The 13,140-nt window shown below is 45.6% G+C and overlaps 1 protein-coding gene across 6 annotated transcripts in view; it reads left to right on the forward strand.

Moving 5' to 3' along the window:
- The window catches only part of MPP7 (MAGUK p55 scaffold protein 7), a 434,998-nt gene that overhangs the window by 342,284 nt on the left and 79,574 nt on the right, over nt 1-13,140 (forward strand). For all 6 annotated transcript variants that reach the window (XM_073581723.1, XM_073581726.1, XM_073581725.1 and 3 more), the window contains one exon: nt 10,156-10,326. In XM_073581723.1, the coding sequence (XP_073437824.1) occupies nt 10,156-10,326 (171 nt within the window). The remainder of the gene's footprint in view (nt 1-10,155; nt 10,327-13,140) is intronic.

The raw sequence follows: 13,140 nt of genomic DNA on the forward strand, positions 1-13,140 counted from the left end.
ACTACTGCTTTTATTGACTGCGGTTCTGCTGTGAACCTGATTGATACCAAGGTTATGATTCTTAATAAGATAGGGACAGTCAGGCTTCACGATCCTGTTAAACTTGTGGCAATTGACTCGTCTCCTCTTACCCAAGACGGTATCTTTTGCAGGTCTGAACTTTTTTCTCTAAAAGTGGGTTCCACTCATGTGGAAAAACGAAGTTGTCTTGTGCTAGATAACTTGCCTGCAGGACTGGTACTGGGGATGCCTTGGCTTCAACGCCATAATCCTACCATTAATTGGGTTACAGGGGAAATCACTCAGTGGGGATGCAATAATAAATGTGGTAACCTGGGACATCTTGTTAACGCTGTTAAATCCGTGTCTGTGTCGTCTGTCGATCTGGAAGGTATTCCGGAGTACCTGAAGGATTTCGAAGACTTTTTTTTTCCAAAAGTGAGGCTGAGGCGCTGCCACCACATAGACCCTACGATTGTGCCATTGATTTAGTACCTGGAGCCAAGTTACCTAAGGCTCGATTGTTCAATTTGTCTGGGCCTGAGCGCCAAGCCATGAAGGAGTACATAGCTGAGAGCCTCCGCAAAGGGCATATCAGGCCTTCTTTGTCACCTGTGGCAGCAGGGTTCTTCTTTGTGAAGAAAAAAAATGGTGGTTTGCGGCCATGCCTCGACTTTCGGGAACTTAACAAAATAACGGTTAGGAACACTTACCCGCTTCCCCTCATCCCAGTACTTATCTAACCAGTTAGCTGGGGCCCAATGTTTCTCCAAGTTAGATCTGCGGGGGGCCTACAATCTGATAAGGGTTCGGGAAGGGGACGAGTGGAAAACGGCATTCCTCACATCAGAAGGACTCTTTGAGAACCTGGTAATGCCGTTTGGGTTAACTAATGCACCCGCTATTTTCCAAAATTTCATCAATGTTGTGTTTTCTGATCTGATAGGCCATTTTGTTATTTATTTGGATGACATTTTGGTGTATTCCCTGGACAGTCAATCTCACTTGCAAAATCTAAAGACAGTTCTCCAGAGACACAGGGAGAACCAATTGTTCGCTAAATTGGAAAAATGTTTGTTTTTTGTACAGGAGCTGTCTTTTTTGGGGTTGACTGTGTCCTGTGAGGGGTTTCGTATGGATCCTAAGAAGGTGCTGGTGATCGCTGACTGGGTTCAGCCTTGAGATCTCAAGGGGCTCCAGCGCTTCTTAGGATTTGCAAACTATTACCGGAGATTCATTAAAGGTTTCTCACAAGTGGTTAAACCACTCATGGATCTTACCCAGAAGGGCGCTGATGTAAAAAATTGGTCTGTACTCGCTAAGGAATCCTTCTCAGCGATTAAGAAATGTTTCATGTCTGCCCCGGGGTTGGTACAACCTGACCCGTCCAAACCATTCATTGTGGAGGTGGATGCTTCTGAAGTGGGGGTGGGGGCTGTGCTGTCCCAGGGTCCGGCCACCCTTACCAATCTCAAACCCTGTGCCTTCTCCAAGAAGTTCTCTTCAGCTGAGAAAAACTATGATGTAGGCAATAGGGAACTTCTTGCGGTCAAGCTGGCGTTTGAGGAATGGAGGCACTTTTTGGAAGGGGCGGCTCACCCTATCACGGTTGTCACTGATCACAAAAATTTGGCATACCTTGAATCTGCTAAGAAGCTTACTCCTAGACAAGCCCGTTGGTCACTTTTATTTTCACGATTTCAGTTCTCCATTACTTTTCGACCGGGGTCCAAAAATGTTAAAGCGGATACCCTGTCCAGAAGTTTTGATCCAGTGTCTCCCCCTGAGCCGCGTCCTCCATTCTTCCTCCAGGGGTGGTAGTGGCGGGGGTCTCAACTGAGTTGGAACAAGAAATTCTAATGGCCTGAGCCTAGCTCCGGCAACCAGGCCAGGGGATAAACTGTTTGTTCCAGATTCATTGCGGCCTAGACTTCTGGAGGAGTTTCATGAGTCTAGGCTGAGTGCTCATCTAGGTATCACGGCCACTAGAGAGGCAGTAGCCAGGGGTTTTTGGTGGCCTTCATTAAGGTCCGATGTCAAGGAATTTGTTTCTGCTTGTGGCATGTGTGCCTGTTCCAAAAGCTCGCATAACCGACCGGCTGGGGAACTCATACCTTTACCGGTTCCTGATAGGCCATGGACTCATCTTTCCATGGATTTTATTACCGGCCTTCCACCTTCCAGGGGCAATACCGTGATCTGGGTGGTGGCGGATAGGTTTTCTAAACAGGCCCATTTCATTCCCTTGGCAGCATTACCTTCAGCAGAAACATTGTCAAGGTTGTTTGTGCAGCATGTGGTCCGATTGCATGGGGTACCCCTGAATGTTGTGTCTGACAGAGGTGTGCAGTTTGTGGTCAAATTTTGGAGGGCGTTCTATATGAAATTGGGCATCTCACTCTCCTTCTCGTCGGCATATCACCCGAAGAGTAATGGTCAGACAGAACGCACCAATCAATCCCTGGAACAAATTCTCAGGTGTCTGACCTCCGCCAGACAGGAGGATTGGTGTGATGCTTTACCGTAGGCTGAATTCACTTTTAACAACCGGGTGAGTCAGTCCACCAACATGTCCCCATTCCTGATTAACTATGGGTTTAATCCGCATTTTGGGGAGTTTTCTCGGGTGGATTCCGGTTGTCCAGGGGCAGAGGGGTCTGTTCAACGGTTAAAAAACCTCTGGGCTGAAGTCCGGCGTAATATCTCTCGGGCCCAGGGGAGATACAAATATTTTGCTGACAAAAAGAGAGCCTCGGGAGACATGTTTCAGGTGGGAGAGAAGGTTTGGCTCTCCACACATAACATCAACTTAAAGGTACCATCAGCTAAGTTGGGACCAAAGTTCATTGGTCCGTACGAGATTATGGAGATAGTGGCATATAGGTTGCGCTCCCCGCCTCCTTAAAAATATCCAATGTGTTCCATAAATCTCTGTTGAAACCCGCAGGATCTGTCAAAGAGAACTCTGAGACTGTTGTTCCTCCAGTGCTGGTGGAGGGTCAATTGGAGTATGAGGTCGGACATATTGTGGACTCTCGGCGGGTGCGCCGCTCTTTGCAGTACCTGGTCCACTGGAAGGGATATGGACCAGAGGAGCGCTCATGGGTCCCTGCTCGCTCGGTACATGTAGATCGCCTGGTTCGGGCTTTCCATGCCAAGTACCCGGGGAAGCCTGGGGGTCCAGAGGCCCCCCGTTGAGATGGGGGTACTGTCATGATTCCAGTGCAGGTTTTTGAGCTTCACACCTGGGGTTAATGTCTGGAGCTCGGTGCAGGTTTTGACCTGCACACCTGGGGTTAATGATTGTGGCTCTTTCTGGTTCTGGGAGAGCTTCTTAAACCCCTGGGAAGCTTCAATCCCTGCCAGTTATACTTTTGCCTTTGGCCTAGTGTGCTGACCCCTGTGTGCCTGTTTGTTGCTATAGCTTGTTTATATGGTTCTGACCCGGTTCTGTTTCCCGTTGAGAGTTTGCCTGTTGATTTTGTACTGCGTTATTATCTCTGTGTATGACTCATTGCCTGTGACTTGACTATTCTCTGCTCGCCCCTCTTGTACCTTTGCAGCTATCTCTGTGTGTGACTCATTGGCTACGTCTTGACTATTCTCCCTGTCTATGCCCCCTGGTAACTTTGTCTCGCAGTTACCCTGCTAGGAGTTATCTTGCAGCTCCTAGCTCTGTGGAGGTTAGGCCACGCCCCTAGCAATCATGTGCTTCAGGTCCTGCGGCTCTGAAGTACGCATCTACTCGGCTGCTGCCCGCTCCACAGGTTTCTTTGAGCACAGTTCGCTTTACTCAGGACACGCGCACTGGCTCAGTGAGCAAGTTCAGTGCGGTGTTCCTGACACAGATACCCTGATTCCATTGATGTATCACTTACTAGGCTCCTTGCAGTAGTTTTGATAAAATTACATTTTTTTCAGAAATAGGTTCTCACTAGAGGACTAGTAAATCTGCTGTCAGGTAATCTTCCATATTCATGATCTTTTGTATAACCCTGCCCCACAACTGATTGGCAGCTTTCTGCCTATGCACGGTGTGGACGGGGTTATACAGACCTCAACGGTCAAAGAACTGGTAGATCTGTAGCAGAGAGAACAGTGATTTTATCAAAATTGCAGTACGTAGTCCAGTAAGTGACATCACTGGAATTGGGGTCTCTGCCCCTACATCGGGCTGTGCTCAGATGGTGTAGAGAAAACCTGGTGACAGATTCCCTTGAATCGGAGGAGGTGTGGCCAAGCGTAACCGTCAACTTCATCATAATTTACTCCAGAAAAGTGGCGTAATTACAGCATTTGAACGACTCAGCAAATTCATGAACAGGTGCATTCCTCTTCGTGCATTTAATATAAAAGAGGCTAAAGGAAAAAGAAAGCGCAATAGGGTCTTATCCGGGTAGTATTGGGAATAGATGATAAGAAATTCACTCACCTTTTCTGAGAGAAATAAAAGCACATAAGCGACTGTCAGCTGCTGCACGCCCGAAGGTCCACTCTGTGACCGCCAATGTAAATCCTCATGGATGAAATATTTTTTCGGACTCACTGTGCGCTGCTTGACATAGTTCAGTCGTACAACATAAAGGGTATTAACAGTTTAATTCCCAACGCGTTTCGAAGTTTCAAATACTTCTTCCTCAGGGGATGACATGGAGTCTCCATGACTCCATGTCATCCCCTGAGGAAGAAGTATTTGAAACTTCGAAACGCGTTGGGAATTAAACTGTTAATACCCTTTATGTTGTACGACTGAACTATGTCAAGCAGCGCACAGTGAGTCCGAAAAAATATTTCATCCATGAGGATTTATTTTCTTTGTGCATTTGCCACATCTTACTCCAGTGCACTTTTCATTAAGACTGGCAAGCAAAACACCGGTGTTGATAAATCGGTGACTAAGGCTGGTTTCACACTAGCGCTTTTTAGCACTGCGCTTCGTGCGCGTCCATGCGCATGCGTCCTGCTCCCCTATCTTTAACATGGGGGCGCATGGTCTAGTGTATGCGTTTTCGTGCGTGTGCGTTTTTTGTAGTGTGCGCCTAGGCGCGCCGGACACAACCTGTTGCATTTTTGGTCCGTCCGACCTGTCTCATAAAAACGCTTGCGCATGGAATGCGCAAAAAAAATCACATTATAGTCTTAGTCTTTGGGAACGCAGGCGTGGACATGCACACGCCTGCGTTTAAAATCTCATGCGTTTTAAGAGTTAACATGGCTAGAAACTGGTTAAAACGCATGCACCCCAAAAAAAGCGAATGCATACAAAACGCATGATGCGTTTTTTGCATGTGATTCTATTGCGCACGAAGCGCAGCACTAAAAAACGCTAATGTGAAACTAGCCTTAGTTCCTTTCTGCATTATAGACCAGAGCTCCATTCTCTGTTGAGAGCAGCTGAGAGGGCTTCCTCTTCCTACATGAGATCACTTCCTGTACTGTGCTTCATTTTCCAGTAGACCCTTCTTAGGGTAGGTCATCAATGTCTGATCAGAGGGGTTGTGAAACCCAGCAACCTCAGCTGTTCCCGATGTGGGCGTCTCTTGGAACTGCTCCGTTACGGACCTGCACAGCCTTGTCGACGGACTAGTGGCCGCGGCCGGGTACTGCACATCCACCCCCTATTGCTTTAAGTAGGTGCTAGATGTGCAGTACCCAGCCGCAACCACAATTCTGTAGATTAAGCTGCACTGTGCAACTCCGCAACAAAGCCGTTCTGGTCACTGCCGACACTGGGAACAGCTGATCAGCGAGGGTGTCGCACCTCCACCAATAAGACATAAATAATACCCTATTCTAAAGATAGGCCATCAGTGTTAAAGGGGATCTGTCACCTTTTTTATCCCCTATTAGCTGCCGGCATTGGCATCAGGGGCTTATCTACAGCATTCTGTAATGCTGTAGATAAGCCCCCGATGTAACCTGAAAGAGAAGAAAAACACGTTATATTATACTCACCGAGGTGCGTGGTCCGGTCCGATGGGTGTTGCGGTCCGGCGTCTCCCTTCTTCATGCGATGACGTGCTCTTCTCCCGTCCTGAAATGGCTACGGAGCAGGCGCATTGCTCTACCCTGTTGAGGGCAGAGCAGAATTCTGCAGTGTGCAGGCGCCAGACCTCTCCCGACGCCTGCGCAGTGCAGAACTCTGCTCTGCCCTCAACAGGGCAGAGCAGTGCTCCTGCGCCGGAGCCATTACAGGATGGGAGAAGAGGACGTCATCGCATGAAGAAAGGAGGCGCCGGACGGGACGGCGACACCCATCGGACCGGACCGCCCACCTCGGTGAGTATAATATAACGTGTTTTTCTTCTCTTTCAGGTTACATCGGAGGCTTAGCTACAGCATTACAGAATGCTGTAGATAAGCCCCAGATGTCTATGCCAGCAGCTGCAAAGCCAAAAAAAGGGTGACAGATTCCCTTTGAAGTTCCAGACAACCTTTAAGCTTCTTCATAACAATGTCGCAACAGCTTTTCTTGGCTTTCTCACTGGCAAAGGGGTTTGTCCAATTAGTTCTGATCATTTCCGAGCAAGTAGTGATCTAATAACAACCAATTATCTTTTCATTTAAACATTTCCTGGAGGAATAACCGAGGGACGACACATTGTTTTGTTTGTTTTTACAAAATTTTTCCAAGTGTCGTGTGTATGGGCAAGGCAATATTCCGGGATGTCGGGAGATCCTGTTTGATAGGTTTCCAGTTACACTTTCTTCTTGACCACCCTTTTGCTTGTTTCCAGCCATGATGGCTGGCGCTCGCCAGCAGAACATTTTTCGAGGAGAGATTTTCATTGTTGAATGTGTTGGTAAAGAAAAAAGAATGTGTAAGAATGCGATCACGTGATCGGACCTCGCAGGACATTTATTACTTACAGAACACTTTGTGATCATTTGTCTTCAGTAATAATCTCCTCATGTTACCCACTTGTATAAAGTTTAGTTTTTCCATTGTTTCAGAAAGACAAAAGAAAGCAAAAAGTCTGCCAGGCAGAATTATTAACTAAATATTAATACAGGCAGAGTATAACTAGGGAGGATGGGCAAGTTATAGCGATATTGCTAGCGATATCTCTTAAGGGCATGTCACACTAAGAGATATCGCTAGCAATATCGCTATAACTAGTGACGTTATAGCGATATTGCTAGCGATATCGCTGTGTCTGATACTTACCTACAACCCGCTCCCCTGCTGGTTATCGCTGATCGCGCGACAACAGGCTGGACTGTTTCTCATCGTCAGCTTCCTGCGGCGCTTCCTGCTGTGACGACGAGCGATGTGTGGAGCCGGGCGGGAGGACGCAGGATCGCCTGGTGTGACAGGTAAGTAGCGACCCCCGTCCTCAGATGTCGCTAGAGAGATCTGCCTGTGTGGCAGCTCACTAGTGACCACTTAGCGATGTACCAGCGATCCTGACCGCGTCATATCGCTGGTCGGGATCGCTGGTACATCGCTAAGTGTGACAGTACCCTTAGTGTGACATGCCCTTTTGCCGCTGCTACCGATATGTGTTATTGTCTGCAGCGCTGACGGCACTTTGACACCTCTGCAGCCTATCACTGAGCTCAGTGGTTCTGCCCAAGTTGACGGCACGAGACGCTCAGCACCAATGAGCTCAGTTATTGGCTGCAGCGCTGTTAATGTCACATCAGTGCTGCAGACACCAGAAGCACAGGAGACTCTGCACCGGACCTGGGGAGGGTTCATATAGTGTAAAAAATTAACAAATAAAAACAAACTACGGTATATTAAACAAACTCCAGCCTGAGGGGCAGGGGTTTTCTGAAACCGCAAATCCTTTTAAGGATGGACATATCTGTATTATTCCTGTATGAATAAGGTCAAACAGAGAAAGTCCTCATCAGGATATTATGGGTACAATGTAGCAGCTAAGGTTGAAATATTTTTTTTTTTTATTGGGGTCTGTAGTTAAATGGACTCCACCTTTTAAAGAGAATGTGTCTTCAGAAAAATGATATGTTTAAATCCGGTTCTTGTGACATTACCAATTTTGTTTTTTAACTACTTATGTTTTTTTTTCCTGTAAAGACTTGACTGTCTGCTCTCCTCATCTACATGTCTCACACTGGTAACTGTCCCTTTCATTTAAAATAAGCTCTGGAGGCGGATTCTTGGGAAGATCTATGTCCAGCCCATAGATCTTAACAGCTTATTTACATATTTAGAAAAATGTGGATTTCTCTGGAATTAAACATCAGATCACAGATATCAAGGTATCATTTTATTCAGCTTCCTATGACCTACCTGCCCTTATAGACGGCTTGGGAGGGTTGATCCTACTGACAGATTCCCTTTAAACAGAGCCATTAAAGTAAAGCGCCTCCATTATACTCCTTCTCATAACACGAGGAGGCAAAGCAGAGTGATAACACCCATGATCATTCTTCACGTTGCCTTTTTTTTAAGAATGTTAACTTATTTTAGACAACTTTTTTTTTTTAATGTGGTATATCTTTTTGATCCTTACTCAAGAGATGAGACCTCCCTCATCAAATTAAAATATTTATTTCCCTTTTATTTTTTCTATTTATTTTTATTTTGTCTTCTCTTTTTTTGTTTATCTGGAGTGTGACTTTTGTGTCCTCATATAGGTGTCTGAATATTCTATTCTGTTTATTGAAAGAACATATATGCTAGTGTAACTTTCAGAATTGATCCGAGCTAGACTATGGGCACACGTAGCGGAACTCCCGCGGAAGTTACCGCGAGAATTCCGGAATTCCATTCCACGGGAAAATCGCATTTTAAATTCCCGCTGAAAAACTAGCGATTTGCAAGCGTAATTAGCTTGCAGAATGCTAGCGTTTTCCAAGCGATCTGTAGCATCGCTTGGAGAACTGATTGACAGGTTGGTCACACTCGTCAAACATAGTGTGACCAACTTTTTACTATTGAGGCTGCCTATGCGGCATCAATAGTAAAAGATATAATGTTAAAAATAATTAAAAAAAAAAAAAAATCGTGTTATATTCACCCTCCGGCATCCCGCTTAGCCATCCCGGGCCTCAGCGATGCTCCCGTTCCCAGTAATGCCTTGATGACATTGCGGTCTCGCAAGGAATAGGGACCGCTACATTATTGCGAGACCGCGACGTCATCAAAGGTCTCGCAAGGCAATTACTGGGAACAGAAGCATCGCTGAGGCCCGGGACGGCTGCGTGGGATGCCGAAAGGTGAATATAACACCATTTTTTATTTTTTATTCTATTTTTTACAGGGATATGGTACCCACAGCCCAGAGGACTGTCTCCTCTCCTCCGAACCGTGGGTTCCATCGACAAATGTTCTGCTTACTTTTCGCATGGTGTGCACAGCCACATGCGGGAAGTAAGCGGAACAATGCAATCCTATGGGTGCGGGATCGCCGTGATTCCACAAAATAATGAGCATGCTGCAGATTTTTCCGCGATGCGATTCCGCTGCGGGAAAGTTTGCAGCATTAGCACAGCATTGCGGAATCCCATAGGATGCTGTTTTTTTGCAAAATCGCGCGTTAAAAAACGCCACGAAAACGCAAAAACAAAAAACGCAAAGTGTGAACACAGCCTTATTGTAATCTTTTGCATTGTCTTTGTCCTGTATTGTTTTTCGCCTTCCTGGTCTGTAGTTTTATACGTAGAGAATGTCTTCAGTGTCCTGGCTGTTTACAGAATCATCATTGAATAGTAAAGACCTGTAATATTTCTAATAAAGTTTAACTATTTCACATGTACTTTTTATTATTTCTAGAAGTGGATTTTTGAGACCTCGAATACAATATTGTAAAGGATCCAATATTTGTTTTATGTTCGTACTGTAAAACTTGAGCACGAATTCCGCACTTTTCTGCCTTCGCCATAGCACACAAGTCCTGTTTTTTCTATCGCAGTCTGGGATTTATAGATGTTTTTTTCAGCGATCCGCACATGAATAAGTAATCGCTCAGCGGGCGCTTTTAAAATGTACATAAGTAAAAGCAGTCTGGGATGAAATTTTTTTTTTGGGGGGGGGTTTAGCTTGTAATGATTTCTCTGCAGTTACATTTGTTAAAATATTTATGAATATTATACTTATGAAATGTCGCGGCCTGAAAGGGCTACAATCGTCCAAGCTCTGATCTGAAAAATGTGTTTTGTTTTGTTTTTTTTGTTGTGTTTCAGCCGGTTTTAGAAGAAGTTTTCGTCTCAGCAGGAAGGATAAGAAAACAAATAAATTCATGTACGAATGTAAAAAGAGCGACCAATACGATACAGCAGATGTTCCGACTTTTGAAGAGGTGGCGTCGTATCAGCGGCAGCCTAATGAAAAATACAGGCTGGTAGTCCTAGTTGGTGAGTATGGATATCTGCATAAGACACGCTTTCTTTAAACTTTTTCACTTTTTTTTTTTTTTCCCCTCCCGCTTAAAGACGATTGCTCCGAATTTTTGCTATGATGTCAAAAATCCAGTTGCTGCATCTGCTAATAATTTTCCAGTGTTTTCCAATTTCTAAGTTGAGGATTCAAATTGTTGGAGCACTGAAATCTTTGAGCGTTTAGACAGCCAATAGAATGTCACATTGTAACTTGGAAAGTATCGCGAAAACCACAAATAACAAAAAGTAAAACTGATAAGCGGTAATACTAGACGCTCCCTGTTTTTTTTCGGCTTAAAATATGATTAGGTGTTGAAATCTAATCTTGTAATAGAAGAAGCAGGAACACTTTGCCACGGACCTGGTTATCTCTGCTCAGAGGTTTTCCAAGTCTATAGCTGGATAAGAGAGGGGTTTTTCATGGCCGTGTTCTGCTACATTAAATTTCTTCAATAACATTCAGATGGGGTCGGAAATAATTGGAAAAGCGAAAACTAAGGCTCCTTACTCATCAATGCAAAATACGCTGGAGTGAAACAATAAAAATTATCTGTTTTAGTAAGTGTGTGGGACGATAAACTAAATGATGACTTAATCATGGCCTTAGCCAAATCTTTTTATCCATTACCTAATGACACATGTTCAGTTTTTCCTATGTTGTAATTACATTTGTCGTAGAGAAAAATTGTAAAATCTGGAGAGGGGACATATCGCCCTCATATTAAATGTATGGGACTACCATAATTTTAACTGGGGATTCAAGACAGAGCTGACACTTCAACTTCCATTGAAGTAGCACCTCTTGCCATGAGCAGGTAATTTCAACAGGAGATCTGCTGAGAACCAGTCACCAAGTCTGTTCAAAGGAATTACCTCCAAGACACTCTGGAGCCAATGGTCAATGATGAATACTGGGGTTTACATCGATTCAATGTGTATGGGAGATATATTTTCAGCATGATAGAGAAAGGACGAACATAACGCCTTCACTCACATCATTCTAAGCCCGTCCGAACACCTTCAACTTAATATCGAAATATGGATGATGCTATCCATGCCATGTTTCATCTATATAGAAAGGTAAAATTGTGATGAGAGACATGACAAAAATATCTGACGCCTGATATCTCCAGGAGTGCAGATATCCTGAAAGTTAGGGATCTCATAATCTTCTAAAGACCTAGCACATCCCATGACCAGCCCCCCTTTTATGAGCCCACCAAGGGGAGGTATATGAGCGTAACCTTGATCTAATAAAAATCAGAGTTTAGGTTTATGTCATTTGATCAGTCCTGGAAGATACTTCTTGCTGTGGTTCTGTCCATTGTCCTAAAAGGAGTGCTTCCCACCTTTTTAACCTCATCCCGAGCATTTTCCTCTCATGGACAAGGACGCGGCTGTGGACACATTTTTGAGGGGGTTTGAAAAGGCCTGCAAACAGTTCCTATTGCCTGATGAACAGTGGGATTGATATTTAACCCCAGGGCTATAAAACAAAGCTCTGGACGTGTTCGCCTTCCTCCCTCGAGAACAAGACTGAAACTTTGAAGCCATCAAACAGGCCCTGGTAATTAAATTTCTGCTGACTCATGCAGTTCACAGGAAAAGGTTCGGACCCCCAACGTAGACATCATGACTGCCACGGTGATATGGTGGATGGGCTCAGGACCAACTTTGAACAGTGAGTCCAGGGACTATCAGTTACCACCTTGAAGGATTTGAAGAACCTGATGATGAATGACCTTTGGAGATGCCACAGTTTGTGATGGACTGAGAGCCAAAGGAGGCCGCCAAGCCGCACAGGTGCAGAAGTCTGTGTCGCCAACTGGAAGGGAGGTAAGCAGACACCTGTTGCCCCCCTGCCAGCTGGTCCTTGGGTAAGGTGGAGGGTGTCTCGCCCCATCTTCCAACACCGGGCCTACATCTGACCTCTACCAATGCTTTTCCTACAAACAGATTGGCTATATCAGCATCATTTGCCCGGAGAGGCAGAAGAGGAACCCCACATCTGAGGTCCAGCGACTTAATGAGGCAGTAATTTTTGTGGGTAGGGCTGTTGGGAGGGCCTTTGAAAACTTACAACTGGTTACTGCGGGTGATACTGTTACTGTGGGCTTCAAGGACACCGATGCAGAACAAACTCTCATCCGTCCTGAATTTGGGTTCCCTGAAGAACTTATCCTTGGGAAGACTCTGACTGCCATTGGGATTGGGGGTGTTCACCGACCTTTACCCATGGCTTGGGTTTTCCTAGACTGGGGAGCTGGGAGGGGTTAAGGGAAGTGGAGATTTTACACAAATGTTTTATTGGGGACCGATCTGGGATGGTTGGTCACTTAATACGTTGCTGATAACCCTCCCAGATCTGGTACTTTGTGATTCAAATGTCAATAACTTAGATCTCAGTGTTTATGCAGGATGATAATGTGTTTTGTTGTACAGAAGAACTCGGCCTTGTCTCGCTACGGGGTGATGTTGCTGAGGATCCCCTAAAGCAAAGGTCTCAAACACGTGGCCCGCGGGCCGCATGCAGCCCCTGAGGCAGGCATCTGTGGCCCCCGGTGCACCACATGTCTCACTCCCTGAGGCAGGGGGAAGGGCTCGCATTCAGGAGTGCGCTATGGCTGTTCTGTGTGCACACACTGCACAGGACCTGGGATGAGGTCACAGGAGGGGCAGGAGTCAGGGGTCACATGATCAGGGGCCTCAGTGTATGCAGGACGCTGCTGTCTGTGCTGGTTGTCATGATGCTGGATGAAGTTAAGGTTATGTGTGGGGTCAGGAGGGGTT

This window comes from Dendrobates tinctorius, unplaced genomic scaffold (assembly GCF_039654945.1).
Source record: "Dendrobates tinctorius isolate UK_male_01 unplaced genomic scaffold, ASM3965494v1 ptg000070l, whole genome shotgun sequence".
NCBI classification, from domain to species: domain Eukaryota; kingdom Metazoa; phylum Chordata; class Amphibia; order Anura; family Dendrobatidae; genus Dendrobates; species Dendrobates tinctorius.